Genomic DNA, 19,429 nt, shown 5'->3' with positions numbered 1-19,429 from the left:
CCTTTAACAGTTATGGATTTTTGGCTGATGATTGTCATAGAATTACCACTAAAGATGACTAATTATTAATTATAACTTTTAATAATTATTTCCTTTATCGCTCTTGTAATATACACTTAACAGCAGCATAACAATGCACGCACACACTTTTTAGGCTGTAAAACAATTGGAGAGCAGCAATTAAGGGGGCCAAGCACTTTCTGGCCCCACCACTTAGCGACAGAAGAAGACCAGAAGCCATGGAGATCATCATGGCTTGTTCCCAAGGAGATACACTCTGTTTGAATAATGAAACCACTGCTGAGATACGCACTCACTTCCTGTTCTGCGACTTCAACGTCAAATGTATTTTCGTGTTTTAGACTAACCGTTCCGCACGTCAAAAATCTGACACACAGGGTTTGCTTAGGTCATTCTCACAACGCCGTGATCCAAATTCGTTGATGATTTTGAAAAAAAAAAAAAAAAAAAAGAAAGAAAGAAAAATGCTAAAAACTAACACCGTCCTCGGAACTTATCATGACCCAAAGAATCAGATGAAAGTGAAAATCCTGTTTCATTCTGGGGTTGTTCATGTAAAAGTATGTCCACGTTTGCCCTGTTGGTGGTGCTACAGCACTTGAGTGGTGCACACTAAAATGTGAGAGTGTCGTCTTTCACTGTGCCCGATGTAATAATAATAAATAAATAAAGATACACATTAAAGTATGAAGCATTGTATGGACTGCCATAGACTCCCATTGTGGAAGAAGAAGAAGAAGAAGAAGAAGAAGAAGAAGAAGAAGAAGAAGAAGAAGAAGAAGAAAACATAACTGTCCAGTCCAGTGCTTGCCCCCTTATAACTTTTAAACCACAGTGCTGCTGAATTCTGGATTGTGATTGGTCAACTCTGACAATAATTGCTGTAGCTGTACATCACAGGTTTATATTCATGCACTAATTCATTCTAATATGTTATTGTTTCCATAGTATCCATACATCCATTTTCTGTACCACTTATCTTACACAGGGTCACGGGGAGCCTGGAGCCTATCCCAGGGAACTCGGGGCACAAGGCGGGGGACACCCTTCACACTATTTATAAATGCCAATCAGCCTACAATGCATGTCTTTAGTCTGTGGGGAGGAAATCGGAGTACCCGGGGAAACCCCCCCATAGCACGGGGAGAGCATGCGAGCTCCACGTACGAAGGGCGGAGGCGTGATTTGCGCCCCCAACCCCAGAGATGCGAGGCAAATGTACGAATCACAAAGCCACCGTGAACTAACAGTACACCATATGGAAAATATTCATCTGTGAAAAAATAACAATTATTCTATGATTAAAAATAATCATAAAGAGATTAAATAACTGTAATCAAGGGATTATATTATTATAATCGGGACCCTTCGGTAAACAGTAAGCCAAACTCATATACACCACATGTGTAGTTAGTGTGATCAGAGAGGGTATGAGACGATATGTCCCTTGGTAATCTTTTTATTTTTTTTAAAGCCAGTTGTCTTGTTAGTAAAGACGTTAGAGATCGTTACACTGATGTATTTTGAGCACTCTGGTCTGTTAGGAATGGAGTAGCTCGGGCAACCAGAAGAATACGTATCATATGATCTCGCCATTTGTTTCTGGTTTATCCAAGTAAACAGGAACCCGGAAATAACAGCTATGGAGGGTCTCCAAGATGGCCGCCGTGGATAGGTTTTATTAGGACTGATTTTCCCTTCCTTCGTTTACGAATTTGAATTTACTTTGCTGGAATGAGAACTACCGTATGAGAACCAGGAAATGGGACGATTCTGAATATTTAAATCTGATGTACTCGTATATTTGTTACTTTAATTACCCGTTCAGAGCGTGATCGGCACACACAAAAGCCCAATTTCAGAAAAGCAAGCCACAAAACAAAAAACAAAACAAACAAACAAAAAAAAAAAAACACAAGCACACGTGCTTCCCTCGGATTTCTAATTAGTGCATTTATTAAAATCTATCTCATTTGTGCTCGAGTGTGGCCTTGAAGTGTCAGTCTTCATTTCCTCTGATTAGCCTCGCAGATGCACAGCGACTGCTTCCCGAATAGTCCCAAAGACATGAGATCAGACATGTGAACAATGATAACACACACATCTCCTGAGCGTTCGCTCATTTTCACAGCAATGTTTATGTGTATTAAGGTTACGCTGAATATTACATCGTGTATATATGTACATTCGCTATAGGCAAAGTGGGCGTGGCCTAAACCGTACGATCACGATAAATGAACAAATAAATCTGTAAATCTGCATTTCTATCTGTTTGGAACACATTATCTGTTCATACTGAATAATGTACTCATATTCCATCCACACATAGATACAGTCAATAATGTCCATCCTTTCCTTTGCTAATGCACAGCTGTGTAATTTAGCGAACTCTGCAGATCACACACTCCACCTAAAACCCCAGGACCACTTTCTCACACACACACACACACACACACACACACACACATACACACACTCGCTCCTCACTGCCTCATTTCAAACATTAATAATTCAGTAAGAAATCATGTGGATGAGGCTTTCGCTTCTGATCCTTTCGCTTGAGATCTTTTGAGCGTTCTTGACTTCAGTGAAATCTCAGTGTGTGATTTATATCAACATTACTGAGCCTGAAAAGCTGACGGGTCGCTGACGGTGACAGAATGAATGACTAACTACAACTAGAACTACAACTAGAACTACAACAGTAGGGCTTGGGGGCTTGAGGGGGGATTTGAGGAGATATCCGCTGAAAACGATTAAAAATAAACACAATATGAACACAATATAAGATAAACGTCATCGTACAATGTCATTATTAGCAAGTTTTTTTTTTGGATATTCACACGCGTACGTATCCACGTATTCGGAGTCTCCGACTTAAACGCAACAGTTATTTATGCAGTATTTACACAGGGAACGTTTGCACAAGTTTACACAAGGAAATAGCGTTTTTTTGTTGTTGTTTTTTTTCTTCCCCCAGATGTGATTTAACAGTCTTCGTCTTTGTTGTCAAATGCAAGACCGTAATCATGTATCATAAAAGCGGGAAATTTTAAATGGAAATAAAAACAAAACAACGATATACGAATGAGACGTCCAGAGTACATTTAAACGCATTGGCTTGCATCGTCGTGGCCACATTGGTTGCTATGGTAACGGCAGACATTTGTACGAAGCTATTTAGCTAGCAACATGTAGGTTTGTGTATGGATTATGGATTGTGCTACACGTACGGAAAAAGTCCAGTCACTGGTTGGAAAACGTTTTAAAGAACAACAACATGGGCGTGATGGCCACTTTTCATTGAGCCACAGGTTCAGAAATCAGATATGTCACTTGGACAGATTGGATTTGTTTGACGTTTTTGTCGCTTGGGTGTTTTTTTTTTCTTTTCCTTCCTTTCAGACTGCAGAAGGTCTTACCTTCTCAAACTCAGCCTTCATTTCCCATCTGAAGCGAGCAGCATCTTGTACCGTTCAGATTATGTCCTTGTGTTATATAATAGGATGTTCGGAGTACACACACACACACACACACACACACCCACACACACGTGGAAAAATGAGGGCACGTAAGAGTCGTAAATAATCGCAAAATGAACTTCAAGGACTTTGTGAAGTGCCGTTTGACCCCCTGAAGTTCATTCCTTCACGTGAACTTTTCACCTCTAATCCCCCAGAGTGGCCTGAAAGACCTCGGGTTTTTTTCCTCTCTCTCTTTTTTTAAAAAAAATCACCATTCATGGTATAGCACGTAATTTATGGACTCATCCATGCCGTCCACCTGTTTTTCCACTCCAACTCCAAAAAGGAAAAAAAAAAAAATAGAGAAAAAGGTTTTACTTTCCTTCCATAATTCATAACCCGCCGACTCCGAGGGCGCGTCCCCTTACAGCGACGAGCCGTCAAATGAAAAATGCATCGGGGACGGATCTGGCTTTCTGAAGTCCGCTGACAAAAGTATTACACGCTTTCGATGCGATGTGCCAGATACGGTGACGAGAAAAGAAAACTCCAGGCTCATTCAAAGAGAGGAAAACGCTATAAGGTTTAGACGCTGCTCCGGTTTCCTGTGACTCACCTCTCCTGTCCTTTGCTCGAGCTCTGACCTTGCAGGAAATACAGTAATTGAGATTCACAGCTCACTGTTACCTAATTAGAGGGGCTTCAAATCTCCTGGAGCCACACGTGAATGAGAGAGAGAGACAGAGAGAGAGAGCGGTAGACTTGAACAATGACCTCCAAATGCATCTGGGTCTTCATTTTAATCACCAGCTGGAGCACTGCATTAGAGTCACGGCCTTTTAAAACCCTTATTTATAGTTCTCCGTGCTCCATCGGGTTCAGGCCGAAGGTTTCTTTTCAAGAACGGATTTGAAATAAAAATAAAGAAGAGTCTTGCCCTGCTATAGAGAACATAAACGCAGCCTCGAGGCCTGATTCGAAACATCAAACGAGTTTGAAAGGAACACCACGTTCTTACTCGGGGGGAAAAACAGCCTTGAGGGTGCCAGGAAGCGATGATGAGCTTTTTGTCGAGAGTAAAGAAGCACCTTGTTATAAACATTTAAATAAGCAACACGAATATGTGGAAGATAAACGTCCTTCCAGTAGATAGCTTTTAATCGGCAGAAACGAGCCCTGAGAGGTGTTGTGGTAGAAAGCATGAAAGCAGCCGTGAACAAAATGTGTTTCAGGGAGAAAAAAAAAAAAAAAGAAAGAAGAAAGTTTCATGATATGAAGAAAAAAAACATCCTGAGAACATCTCTACGGCTCCAATTCCGAGTTATTTTTCACTAACGGATCAGATCAGACGGATCTGATATTGTTGTGTATTTTGGGGGGAAAAAAAACCTATAGGAAGAGGAATATTTATATTTAGGTAGGAATAGATATCGGCCACGTACAAATGAAGCTCACTGGCATGTACTGGATATATGAGTCGCATCTACTGTAAACGTCCGCATCTGATTACACTGTTCATTCTGAAGATATTGTCATACGATGTATGTTTATTTTTTTTAGTCCAGGCGATGAAACGGTACATCAATCACGGAGATCAAGATACAACCATCAAATATACCTCGTAAACGTAGGCCGTGGCAGATGGTAAATGGTCTGCACTTATATAGCGCTTTTTTAACCTTAGCGGTTTACCAAAGCGCTTTACACGGGTTCTCATTCACCCATTCACACACACACACCAATGGTAGCAGAGCTGCCATGCAAGGCGCTAACTTGCCATTGGAAACAACTTGGGGTTCAATGTCTTGCCCAAGGATACTTCGGCATGTGGAGTCACGTGGGCCGGGAATCGAATCCCCAACTCTACGATTAGTGGACAACCCGCTCTACCACCTGAGCCACAGCCGCCTGGAAATCCAACGGAATCCAACGAAATCCAACGGACTTCCTCTGGACGGTAAACACAAACAAACCCGATACAGAGCTGCATGACGGTGTACCACCGGTCCGCACGCATAACCCACAACAACACTAATGCTAATAAAAACAAGGACAAACACTAAAATATCCTACAGGTGTCGGAGGTTCACAGATACGCAATTGAGTGCTTGCTTCTGTATAACGAGGGGATGCTACAACAAGTTATCGTTTCCATAGTAACAGCTAATACACAGGGACTTGCATGGTAAGTGCACCATGTAATCTAAGTCTAATAATAAATGTGTTACTATTAAATGAAAAATAAAATGTGTAATCATTAAAAGGTGAAGTTGTCTGTAATATCCATGGAAGGAGTATCCAGTGTCAGAGGTAAAGCTTTAACTTTACAAAAAAAAGAGAAGTTTTCATTTCACTTCGAGAGAAAGTGAGGGAGCGGCTGTTTATACTATAGCCGCTATAACGTAAGTGGTAAGAGGAAGTAACTCGTTTCGCGGACGTGGCGGAAATCGCCCTTTCTCACTGTAAACTTTGGGGGTTATTGTCTATCGCCATGACTTAATATCATTCAGACAATTAATTCGAAACAAAGCCTCTTGGAATTTAACTAAAAGTGTGAACGGAGTCTGCTGCCACCATCAGGTGAAAGGCAGAATTGCAGCTGGTTGGCTGATGGGCCACCAAAGGGGCATCATATGAGGGCGAGCCCCAAAATTCCAAAACTAGTGTTATAAAATTTACATAATTTCTCCTTTAATCTCCTTCAAAGCACTCTCCTTGTGATGCGATACACTTGTCCCAGCGTTTCTCCCAGTCTTGGAAATGCCTCTTGGAAAGTTTTTTTTTTCTGGATTTGGATCTTTTCCACCTTCTGACTCATTTTTAATTTCAGGGAACAAAAAAAAACAATTGTTGTTGCATTGTTGTGGTACAAGATCCACCACACTTCTGGGTGTAGCACTAGCGTCCGGACGCTTTTTCCTGATGCTTTCCCGTATACGCGCCTAAGCACTTCAATGGAAAATCGCATTGGTGCGCATGACGAGGATGCACGCCACATTCCAATTCCGGGAATTTTTGGGTCCCCGCTCGTACGTTCTAATAGAAAAGCCATTCACTGGCCAAAAAAATGCCGAGAAGTTATAAGAATCCCTTCAGTCCTTGTTCTCATTTTCTCATAGAGAAATCTATTACACATAACAAGAAGACCGAAACGCAGTTTGTCATTCAAAGAGAAGAACATCCTCGGTAACGGAAAGTCATTACGGTGTCATTTAGCTGCAGATTACGATGACTGGCTTGTGCGGCGTTATCGCTTTTATAAGCAAGGTGCTCATGCATATAATTAGTAGTGCTGGTGTGTGTGTGTGTGTCTTTTTAGATGGGAGCTTTATGAGTGAGAATCATTAAACATCTCATCAGGCCTTACTTCCAAGACGCGAATAGGCAAAGGAGACGCCCTCATGTCATATTGAAAAGCTCTCCGCACGGCGAAAAGGCTCTCTGATGAAGAGATAAAGCACCGGAGAGTGCTGTAGCGGCGAAATGAGAACGGTCCGATGATGGAACCCTGTGGGACGCCCGTGAATATGCTGTAAATCCTTGCGCTCAGTTTGAAGCTTCGTTCACACACGCGGCGATTTTATTGCTGCAAGTCGTTGTTCTATGAAGGCGCCGGTAGGCATTTCTACCGCTGGTCGCCATAGTAACATTGATCAGTGGGTGGCGCAACTGGTGTTCCACTTTTGACAGATTGCCGTCATTTCATGCCGCCCGTTCATTAGCGTGTAAACCTACGCTAGGCATCACATAGTATCACCTGGTATTTTGGTTGCTCTTTAATAAGCATTCTTATTAAACAGTACGAGCACGATATTACATGGGTTCCTGATAACAGTATGAGCACTGATACATCCCAACATGCAGGTTCAGTATATTGTATCGTGGTGTGTCAGAATACACCTGCGTGTACATTAAACCCCATCCGAGTCAAGTTTCACAGTCTCGGTTCACGAAGAGGTCAGGTCACGCTACAGATGGCTCGGACTGTGAGACCTCATTGAACCATAACTCAATAAATCTCAAAAAATAAAAACGGCGTTGACCCAGGCAGACAGTTAACACTGCATGATTTAGTGACGCTGTTTTGCTACCACGTGTTTCAGAAGGTCAGTGACGCAGCCAGAAACTCGGGTCGAGCTTTAATGTGCCCCAGCGTTAAAAAACTGAGGTCAAGGATATCAGGCAAGTGGAACAACTGAACATAAGGCCGGACTATTTGTCATGGACATACAAGGGAGTGTAGAAAATCCCGAAAGGAAACGGAGCATCAAATTTTAGAGCCACGTCGTAACACTCCTCCACCTGGCGGCCCATCAAAAAAAAAAAAAGAAAAAGGTCTTGTTAACAATGGAGGCGGTAAACAGCGTCGTGCATCGTGGTAAGTGCATGCTTTCTGTCCCACTGCACTTCTGCCTAGCATTACTAATGGATGTTTTTAGAGGGGTTTACTTTTTACAGCACACACTCGCACAGCTCATCAACATCTACGCGTGTGTGTGCGTGTGTGTGCGTGTGTGCACTCAACCAAAGTAGCGCAGGAGAAGAAAACAGATCAACACAAGCCGAGGAAACTCTAAAGAGAAGGCTGCACCGTTAGTCATTTCTATTCCGCCGAAGTAACGTCGGATTACTTACCGAACCCTGAACGTCTAATAACGAACCTTTAAAACACGTGGTGTTATTCGACACATACGAACGTATACCGTCTCGCTTCGGTGACGTTTTCCGTAAGGGGGCGTTTAATTTCACGTGCATGTAAGGAGTCTCCAGTGTCAGAGTTTCATAAGGGTCTTTCGAAAAAGCTTTCCAATATGGACAAGTCTTCAAGACGGACGGGTCGATGATTACTGGTTTCTCGGTAAGCCGCGTCCTCGGGGGGCGGGCGGGCGAGGGGGGGGGGGGGGTTTGTTGTGTGTTTGTTATTTTTAACTTATTCTAGAAAGGGGGAGGAAAAAAAAAAGGAAACCGGTGAGGTGATAACAGGAAGTTATATCACAGATGTCACTCAACTATAAACGTATTTTAATCAGTGGACAATTACTGTGGTATAAGAGGAATAAAACACTTCGGGAAGCAATCATTTTCCTATAAATCCTGTACATCCGAGCGAGATTTCCAACATGCGATGTTAAATGCGACGTTAAATGCTGAGTTAGCTACAGTACATTTCTTGATCCTGGACTGATAATCCGATTATATATATGATATGATACAATTATAAGAGTAGTTTGAATAGAATACTTTGCAGTGTATATTTTGGGGTGTAACTCAATGCCACTGTATCTATATTTAAACCCGTGGATTTTTTTTCTTCTACCTCCAGAAACGTTGGAAAGATGTAGAAAAGTCAGCATGATGTGTGAATTCTGGCTCTGACACTTCCTCAACCTCGATTAATTTATTTGGAACCAATTTAATTGGTTCTATTTACAAACCAGCGGCGTAATTTACTCCACCGCAGCCCTGACCAGGCAGTTACTAAGGATGAACGAAGGAACTCTGTAAATGTGTGACGCAGCACCGGACCTTCCTGTTAATCGGCATGGTCTTTGCTTGTCACGCGAACTTCGTATCTATCTGCCACATGGAAGTGAAAAACTCAAGCTTGTGCACTTGTTTCGTTTTTGTTTTGAACGGGACCCCAGTCCCAGACCGACTGTGCGCCTCTAGTCTCAACCTGACGACCTGCGAATCTTCCTGGCAAGTTTTCTTAAACGGAAAAGAAACAAAATAAAACACATATTGTGTCTCCTACTTCTCACGAGTGTATTTGTCTCCACGTTAGAACGCATTATCTGAACTTTAGAAGCAGAAACATTACGCGAAAGACAGAAAACGAAACAAGTGAGCTACCCAAGTAGAGAGAAAGAACTGTCAGTGTGAAGCAGTGAAGGAAGGCGGTGAAGAGAGGGGTGGTTTACTTACGAGACCTGTCCCCTTTCCATCTCCACCCACCCTTGTTCTTCCCCGGCTTGTCCCCGTCCGAGCAAAGTCCGGGTGTCATCCAAGTGCTCAGAAGCGACAAAGTGAGGAGGAGCAGTCGCCCCGCCATCATTCCAGCACAAATATCCGCTTATATCACATACGGCTACGGTACGAGAGACGACACACTGCTGCTCTAACACACATGGACACGGTCATATTCCCACCACGGACTACTTCGACCTCTTCCCAAGTTCCTTACGGGACTCCAGGACATGAGGTATAAGAAGTCGAGCTGCCTCGCTTAATCTCCTCCTCCCTTTTCAATTCTACCGGTTCTTCCAGTCGATCGAGATCGGATGCCATTCCGGGTGACGGTGCGGGCGGAGACGCGGTTCAGCAGGAGTGCTATCGCACGGTGAGGAGAAAGTGAGTTGCATGTGTCAGTCTGAGGAAGATTCAACGGATTTCAGCGTCATGGCCAGGTGTGAGGGAGATAGTCACACATCAGTGCTCCCTCTGCGAGTACCAGCAGTCGCTGCAACAGCCTCGGAGCCGCTCTCTCTCCTCCTCGCTTGAGTGCCAGTTCATCGGAAGTGGCGCCGATGTTGATATGAAAACAGGAGATAAATCAGAGGCAGGGTTTCAATCCTGCAACCTTGACAGTGCCAAATGTGTGTCTGAGAGTGTGAGGGAGGTGGGGGGGGAGGCAGAGCGAGAGACAGGGAGGAGGGAAGAGAAAGTGTGATCGAGTGTCAAGTGTTCAGGTCAGATAACTGGAGCTGAGAGAATTTCTTTCTCTTTCTCTGAGAAGCCGCACTAATGCACTAATGTGCTGTTTCGGGCAGTTACGGCTAAACTACAACGCAAAGCATCTTCTCTCAGCAATTACTGCCTTATTATTGATCACACACACACACACACACGCGCGTTCTAATATGATATCGTTTCTAGAGCATCTGATTCTCAGGTACTTGGATAAAAAAGGAGTCTCCAGTGTCAGTGCTCTGTAACAGCGCTGCCTTCAGGACGGGGGAGTTTTTGATGCTTCGTGGTCCTCGGTAACGTGATAAGCTGCGTACTGTTTCGCATTTTTGTTTGGAACTACAAGACAGAAATGAAAAGGGAGGCTGGTGAGGGAACGGCCTATTCTTGCTGCTACAACGTGAGTCAGAACCTTTTTTTTGAGGAACGTTAAATGGATAAAAAATGACGACGTGTTCTTTTTTTAATAAATAAAACGTTGCGACTGTTGTCAAGCGGTGCAAGAGGAATAAAACACTTCAGGGTGTGAGGTTTTAAGAAAACAGTGGTAGCAGTCAGTACGTTTACACGGACAACGATGATCCGATATGAACCCGATTAAGACGACACACTGATTAAGAAATAGCATGTAAACAGAGATTATCGACGACCTTAATCCGATTAAAGTCGTACTCGGAGTAAACACGAATGGAATTGAGACGTGTGGAGTGTTCCTGTTTTAGTCGCGTTATCGACGTGCGTTACAGATGCGTACACACCTTAATCACACTATTAACGTCGTGTGGGAGTTTTCACCGCATTTTACGACAGGACACGTACACACACGGCAGCGCTCGACCGTTTGACGGCAAACAAGAGAGCACGGCTGCGTCCCAAACCGCGTACTTACCTACTATATAGTAGGCGAAATACACGTATTTAGGTAAGTACGCGGTTTGGGACGCAGCCGACGGCTTTAAGTAATCGTCTATTTGCACGTACAGCACGACAAATAATTACCTGAACTTGAAGCTCTCGTAAAATTAAAAATGAAACACCCAAAACTGTATACCGTCCCATAACGAAGACCAACTGTATGTCGATACGTGAACTTCTGGAGGGAATTTTATTTAAGTGTGATATTGCAGTACTAGCCTATTATTGTGTAATATTTTGTGAATGTGAGCAGTTATTTAATAGTAGTAAAACAGTAGTAAAAAAAAAAAAAAGGAATAGTAGTAAAACGTGAAATACTAGTGTAACAATTTCGTACTTTAATGAGACCTGTTACATTCAGTTCTGTTTGGTTTAATTATGGCTGGTTAATTATAAGGAAATGGCTACATGGTGGACACTGATTGAGTCCCTGCGAAATGCCTCGAAACGCTCAGCGTTATTCGCTGCGTTCACGTAATTTCCACTGAAACAGGAAGTCAAGGTGAGACATATCGAGGGGCTCCTCCACATTTTTTAAATAGCCAGTAACGTTTACCTCACAGCCCGGGCTAAGCCGTACTTGACAGTTAGAATCATGGATTTTTATAATGTTGGGGGCGGGACACTTCAGATTCTGGAGAGCATTTGATTGGACAAAATCAAATCTGATGTCATCAATATTGTTGATACCACCGCATTGGTGATAGAGAGAGACTGTACATTTTAAATGTTTATAATCTTCCAAATGCGAATGTTGTCATTGTTTTGGAGCACACAAGCTTATAGATCACTTTAAGGCTGAAATATTCATACTAAAATACACAAAACTTCAATGTTGAATAAAACGGTGGATAAAAAGTGAAGCTTGGATCCCGAGTGGCGCAGCGGAAAAGAGTTCGCTCCATCATCTGGAAGTCATATGTTCCTGAGCCCGACGACGCCACAACAATCCGTGACCAATCGTACAAGAAGAACAAGAGAGCAAGACTGGCTGTGCTCTCCTGGTGGGAGGAGCATACTCTCTCTCCCCTGTCAATCACAGTGACTCTAGCCAATCACAGGCGTCTGTGAGCTCATGTATGAGGAAGAAGGTAGATAGCGCTTTCCTCTGAGTGTGACGCGGCATGAGCAGCAGCTCGAAAAGATCTGGCTGATAAAGAGAATAAATAAAAAACATTAAAGATGAAAGAAAGAGAAAATTGTCAAAATTCTTATTTGACATTTTTATTTCATTTCATTAGTGGCATTGGACCAGGAGCGACGGTCCGATTAAGCTATTATTTAAAAATACAAATAGCTGAGAGATTGTTCGATTATAGAAATGATTTCAGGCTTAGTACGTACACACACACACACACACACACACACACACACACACACACACACACACACACGCTATTTTCTTTTGTTATTATCATGATCGTTTGTGTTTAACCGTTCAGTTTATTTGTATTATTTTTACAAATCGTGTTCTGGTGTGTCTCTGTCAGCTCCCTAGTTCAGCAGTCAGGGCACTGATCAGGGAGTCGGGTATCTCAATCGAAAATCCTTCCATTCGCACCCTAAAAAATCCCACAATGCACCGCAAAAACCAAGCTGAAGCCTCTCCGCTCATAAAAAAATTATAAAAAACGGCGGACGATCTCTCAGCCAGCCTCGCCTACAAACGTAAGCAGCTTGTAGACGAGTCTGGCTGAGAGATCGTCCACCATTAATTATTACGTAATGAAAATAACTGTACGGTTCGTTTGAGTCTAACGACTTTTCGGTGTTTAATGAATTCATTATTGAAAAAAAATTCCCCTAGCCTAGCCTACGATCCTGCTTGAAGTACGGCGACAGAAACGCGTGCGATTAAGCTAACGGATTTACACGACGTCGATCGATGACGTCAGGAAGATATCCGACCTGCCTCTTGTTGACGTTTAGTCATGGCGCCAGGAGTTCTCCGGGGTTCTTACCGGTGCCCCAAACTCATCAACACCATACACTGATTCATGATTGAGACGCACCACTGCTTCATCCTTTCTTTCGTTTTCATTTAGAAGTGTCCGAATTTATCCACGCCGGTATCTAAGTGTCATGGTTCTCCGGATTTTCTTTTAATAATAATAATAATAATAATAATAATAATAATAATAATAATAATAATAGGTGGTGGAAGGAGTAATTAAAATGGTAAGAAAAAAAAAGAAAAAACACACCTGAAGTGTAATTAGTTTCTTTCCTCCAGTAATTTAAAGCAGCGTTTGGGTCTTAAGCAGATCTAATATAAAAGATAAATGATCTTTCATTAGCCGCTAATTAAAGCCTGACTCGATGATAAGCGCTGCTAGAAGGCGCTGGATTTTCACTTCTCTATACACACCACATACTGATCTCGCATAACGATGCTAATTAGCCGGAAAAGGTGAAAGGTAGGTGAAAGGTAGGTTTTATAAAGCAGACACAGCGATGAGATTACAGTGTAATGTCAGCTTTGATGATCTAATCAGGTTAATTAAGTGAGACATTTACTGGCTTCCACGAACAATAATAAGAGAGTGAAAAACACTCGTGCACCTAATGTGGCTTTGCTTTTAAGATTCGAATCAAACCTCGTCTGAATCCTAGCGCGGTCTGTGTGATGACGCGTGTTCTCCGATTGTATAGCAATCGCCATCAATCAGCTCGGGCAGAAAACACAGAGACGAACGTTCTTCGAAGTGAACTTTTGAGGTAGTAAGAAGTCCCCCCCCCCCCCCCCCCCCCCCGCCGTCTATTAGGACGTTTCGTTTCTTGCCACCTTATTTATAGCTGTTTCGTAAGTTTTGGCGTGTGTCAATCCTCCTGCCGGTGGATTTTAGACAGCGCTCCAACTCTGAGATTTTCATTTGAAAAATGAACCGTGTCGTCGGCCATCTTGCGACGTCACTAACGACGAGCGACCAAAGAATTCTTTCCCGACGTGCAAGTGCATGTTCTCACATCCGGGTTTCTAGCCTGTAAAAAAAAAAGGACGTCTATCAGGAACACAGCCTTCAGAATGTCAACGCCACCTCGCAGACAAAGGTCGCTTTTTTAAAAAATAACTAAATAAATAAATAAATAACGTCTCAGTGACGTCCCCGTACGACACACCGAGAGCTATTCTTCAGCTAACCTTGTCTGGAGCGTGTGTGATTTAAAGCGTTTCCAGCAGCAGCGAGCAATAAAACCCCCGAGCTCCATCTCTCCACCTCTCCACCGCGTCTCCTCCGCTCGCCTCCCCCTCTCATCACCCATTATCGTCCCGCTCACAAACCTCAGCCTTAATTCAAAACGGTATGAGAAGCGAGACAGAGAGAGCCCCGTGCTCGTTCCGACCTTCTTGTGAACGTACGGAGAAGCTCGCGGGCGTTCCGCCTCGCTCTGTAATCTCTTCGTCGCTGATGATTTATCGTTAAGCGCGATGACGATTAACGGGAAACATAACAGGAAGTCTCGTGGTGATGTTTAATAAGGACACGATGGTGTTATGATGGACGGGTTGGATTTATCCGCTGAGTGGAATATGACAAACAGGCGGGAGAAGATGCGGGACAGGATTTATTTTATCTTACCACAAAAAAAAAGCCGAAGTAAAATGTAGACGAGGTTTTACAGGACGTGTCGGAGAGGCCGATGTTACTATAGACGTATTATGGTGATGTCATGTGACCTACTACGTCTGCTACCATTGGTAAATGGTAAACCAGTGTAAAACGCTTTCTAGAACTAAGGTTAAAAAAGCACTATAATAAGGGCAGAGCATTTACCATCTAGAATCCCGCTGAGCACACTGTAGTAGTCGTGAAGTCCGAAAACGGGTCGAAGCTGATGAAACGTTCGAGAAACACGCCACAACCAAACAGGGAATTTTCCCCAAATTTCCCAGATCTACTCAGCGAGTGTTCCCGGATTAGCCGGAGATAGATCATTCATGCTGAGAGCCTCTTAGACCGTATCATCGTCTTACCACCGGGACCTGATCAATCATTCAGCTCACCTTCCTTCTGTCCTTTCCAACACCCATCCAGAAATCCTTCAATCAATGAAGAAGCGAGACCTCCAAAGGTTAACGAGTGCAAAGTCAAGCCCACCTCACACACGGCCGTCACACACCTCACACGGCCCGATACATCACGTCGTAGTCTGATATCGTCACGAGAGACCATGTTTCCCTCCAGCACTTCTTTTTAATATACACAGTGTTTGACTAGATTCTTGTGCTTGAAAGTTTTGAAATTTCCAAACCCAGGGTCAGTTGATTTACATTACTGTAAAAACCGGATAAGTTCACTTAACTCCAAAAATTTGAGGAAACTAATTACCTCAACGTTTTTAAGTTGAGAAATCCATTTCTTTAAGCCAAATACACTTAAATATAACAAAAAAAAAAAATGAACTCTATTAACTCTATTTAAGTGTATTTGGCTTAAAGAAATTGATTTCTCAACTTAAAAATGTTGATATTTATTTGGTTTTACAGTGCACTAATGTACAATATGTTCGTTTGTTTTTTAATTACAGTTATTTTTAAAAAATTTTTTTTTGGAATATTTAAAAGCTTTCATGTCGTTTTCAATCATACTAAAAGCTCAGTTTTGTGTTCCAATCTTCCAGATTAGTCAGTAGTTTTGAATGACGCGGTTCATGACGACAATCACGGCGACGGCGGGAAGAGGAACAGAACTCGTCGGCGTGTTTAACGTCGCCGTGCGTGAAAACGTTAAACAAAGCCGTGCGTTAAGTACGGGCCGGAATCCGCTGCTTCGTGCCAGGCCTTATCACACCACGCCAATGTGGATCATTTTCCTCTAACATACAGTAACACTTCCTACTGGACCGCTAAACCGGTGCAAATAGTGAACAGTCTTTTGTTTTTTTTATTCACGTTACACATATGGACGTTACTGAACTGATAATGTTACTGAAACAGCGCTGAACGTTACTGGAATGATAAAATGTTCATGGATGTAACAATACAGTGGATATAAAAAGTCTACACACCCCTGTTAAAATGCCAAGTCTCGGTATGTACAATAATAACCTAAAGTGGATTGTTTTCTTAAAACAGCACTTCCTAGTGTCCTAGTGCCCAAGTGTTCTGTTCCTCATGTCCCAGAGCACGTTATCTACGATCATAGTGTTTCTTTATTAGAACGCTAATAACGACGTCATTGTTATTTAATCTGATGATTGTAGTCGGTGAAACTAGTCGGTTCCTGTTCTCGCTGACGTTATAGCAGCTATAAACCGCTCCAATAAGAGAAAAATACAGTTCTGCATGTTACTTGTCATGTTACTGAGAAACCACACAGCGTAAACTCCTCTGTCTGAAGATGTCCGAAACGTTAGACCTTTACCTCTGACTGTTATAAAGCGCTGACACTGGAGACTCCTTCCATCCTGTAAATGTTTTTTTTTTTAGTCTCTGTGAATGAGCGGTTAGTATAGAAAGGATAACGTATTAGTACAAGCGCGTTCATTTAATCCTGTGCTGCGCTGAGTGTGTGTGTGTGTGTGTGTGTGTGTGAGGTGAGGAGGAATAAAGTGATGACCCGTCTGGAACGGGGTGATTAGAAAGCAGACGTCTGGACGTATTGCGCTGTAATGGAGCTCCAGAGCCTCTGAGCTTTCACAGCAGATTTCACTGAGCAAACACAAGCACTTTTAAGACGATGCTCAGCTCCTGATTGACTTCCTAAAGCTCTAACACATCACATCACATGACATCACATCACTCGGATAACTCTCATCACCAGCCGAGATTCACTTCAGCTATATCAACCTGCTAATAATTACAATAACGCACCAGGTTTGTCTAAATATCGCTCCAGCCTTTTAGAAACACCTGAATGCTTGTTTAATTGCATTTTTATTCCAAGCTGTTGGAATAATTCAAGACTGGTCGTTAGAGTCAGTCGCATAAATATTGGCACCCTTGATCGTCAGAGACCGCAACTTCGTGGTCTCCATTTTCAACCATTTTCATTCAAACAGCCATGCGGTAATTGTTTACACACGTCGATATTAGGGTTTAACATTACGGATAAAATGTTCGACAGACTTCACACCGTTTGTGATTTATGAACAAGAACAAGAACAAACCATAATGATGGGGAAAACCACAGGGTTATTTAGCAGAGAATGACAACACGTTACAAACTCTGCAAATGTTTTACTTGGAATTAAATAATTCTCAATTCTAGTAGATAATAATAATAATAATAATAATAATAATAATAATAATAATAACAATAATGAAAAGGAGAAAACGTGTTTTAGATAGAACTGAATAATCTACAACAATGAAAATGTCTGTAGCGTGCTGCGTTAGAAGTAAATTTCTTTCAGAAAAACAACCTGCTTTACAACTCTAACATATCTGTAAATAAATCTACAGATTAATCTCTGTGCCATATTTTTAAGAATAGTCCTTTCTCTCTTTTTTTTCTTTTGTTTAAAACCCTTGCCGTGTATTTTTTTTACTCTTTCAGAAACAGCCTAGTTTTTTGAAGCAGTATGCAATATCAATATCCACCACTAGATGGAGCTTTAGCTGTAAAAATCTGAGATACAGAAGAGACACTACAGCAAATACAGGCCAGTCCTGTGAAGCCATGAGAGTAGGAGGAGTCTAAGGTCACCTGACTCCTGACTCCTGAGGAGGAAAACTTTACATGAAAAGCTTGAAGCACTATATCAATAAAATTTATTACTACTACTACTACTACTACTACTACTACTACTACACTATGTAATGAGTACATTTAGAATTTGGCCTTAACTTAAAAATGGTGGTGTTTATTTGTAAAATAAAATTTAAAAATAAAACTCTAACAACACATATCGAAAACATTACATTTAATTATACAAATGTGAAGTTTTAAAATCAAATGTATTCATTAGTATTTGTCTTGACTTGAGTACAAAAAAATGTCCTTCAGGACAAACAAAGATCGCTGTTCAGTACTGACATTATCAGGATAATTCAGTGATGAGATTATTTCTAGCCCACATGACCACCCACATGACCGTGTTCAGTACTCCTGATCCATGGATAAGAAAGAGCAGCGATTTCAGCACAGTCACTGACATACAGTACGACTCACTCAGGCCATGGCATTAAAGCGTTATATTAATAATCTGCAGCTTCCTGATCGAGCAGCAGGTGGCAGCGCTGCCTCACAGTCCCACTGATCCCCAACCTCACTGCCTGCGCCTCAAAGCAAAGCGACATTTGGAGCGTTTCACTGGGACTAATTACTGAGTCCCTCATCAAAAAATAAATAAATAAACAAACCCTAAATGTTAATGATTGATGCAGTTTGTTTCTAAATTAACATCCAAACCCCCCCCCCCCCCCCCCCCCCCCCCAAAAAAAAACGTCAACTTTAGGACCGGAGGTTAATATGCATCCGCCCACATCTGTCCTGCACATCAGCCAAGGATTAACTTAGTTAAACTTTAATCTTAATCAGTTCTATAGTTCAAGATACGCATGTGTACAGGATGTTTAAATTATTCACACTCAAGGACTGTTTGATTTAATAACATTTTAATAAAACAGAGGTGTAGACGTCTTACAAACTGCTTGGGGACAGAATGAAGTTGTAGATTTGGATGATTAAGTTCACAGAACAACGTTTTGTTGTTGCCGTTGTTGTTGTTTTATGATCAACACTGCTCATGAGATGATTTTGATTTGATACAGTTACAGAATAATTAAGTGGATAGTCCAAACAAAGAGCATATTCCATGTAAATGAAATAAAGTGCTCATAATGTTATTGCACAAGAATGGTTGGGAAATGAAAAATGGTCTGTACTTATTTAGTGCTTTCAGGGGCAGTGGTGCCTTGGCGGTTAAGGCTCTGGGTTACTGATCGGAAGGGTGGGGGTTCAAGCCCCAGCACTGCCAAGTTGGGCCCTTGAGCAAGGCCCTTAACCATCTCTGCTCCAGGGGCTACTGTATCATGGCTGACCCTGCACTCTGACCCCACCTCCTAATGCTGGGGTATGCAGAGAAAAGAATTTCACTGTGCTGTAATGTATACGTGACTAATAATAAAAAGACTAATTTTTTAACCTTAGCAGTTCCAAAGCGCTTTACACTGGTTCCCATTCACCAATGGTAGCAGAGCTGCCATGCAAGGCATTAACTTGCCATCGGGGGCAACTTGGGGGTCAGTGTCCTGCTCAAGGACACTTCGGCATGTGGAGTCATGTGGGCCAGGAATCGAACCACCAACCCTACGATTAGTGGACGACCCGTTCTACCACCTGAACCACAATGGCTGCAATGGTTCTTGCATATCAAGGATGTGTTGTAGTTGGAGG

General features: G+C 42.3%; 1 protein-coding gene across 10 annotated transcripts in view; it reads right to left on the bottom strand.

The window, feature by feature from the left end:
• robo1 (roundabout, axon guidance receptor, homolog 1 (Drosophila)) overlaps positions 1–19,429 on the bottom strand; it is a 262,707-nt gene that overhangs the window by 199,760 nt on the left and 43,518 nt on the right. For 4 of the 10 annotated variants that reach the window (XM_017490568.3, XM_017490570.3, XM_047161470.2 and 1 more), the window contains exon 1: positions 9,411–10,012. The exons of 1 other annotated variant lie outside the window; for it this stretch is intronic. In XM_017490568.3, coding sequence (XP_017346057.1) covers positions 9,411–9,540 — 130 coding nt within the window. In that variant the 5' untranslated portion in view covers positions 9,541–10,012. Of the gene's footprint in view, positions 1–9,410; positions 10,015–19,429 lie in introns of those variants that run through there. 5 more of the 10 variants (XM_053687578.1, XM_053687579.1, XM_053687581.1 and 2 more) reach the window with 3 other exon arrangements.

Source organism: Ictalurus punctatus, chromosome 17 (genome assembly GCF_001660625.3).
Source record: "Ictalurus punctatus breed USDA103 chromosome 17, Coco_2.0, whole genome shotgun sequence".
Lineage (NCBI taxonomy): Eukaryota > Metazoa > Chordata > Actinopteri > Siluriformes > Ictaluridae > Ictalurus > Ictalurus punctatus.
This window is presented reverse-complemented; position numbering and strand designations above follow the sequence as displayed.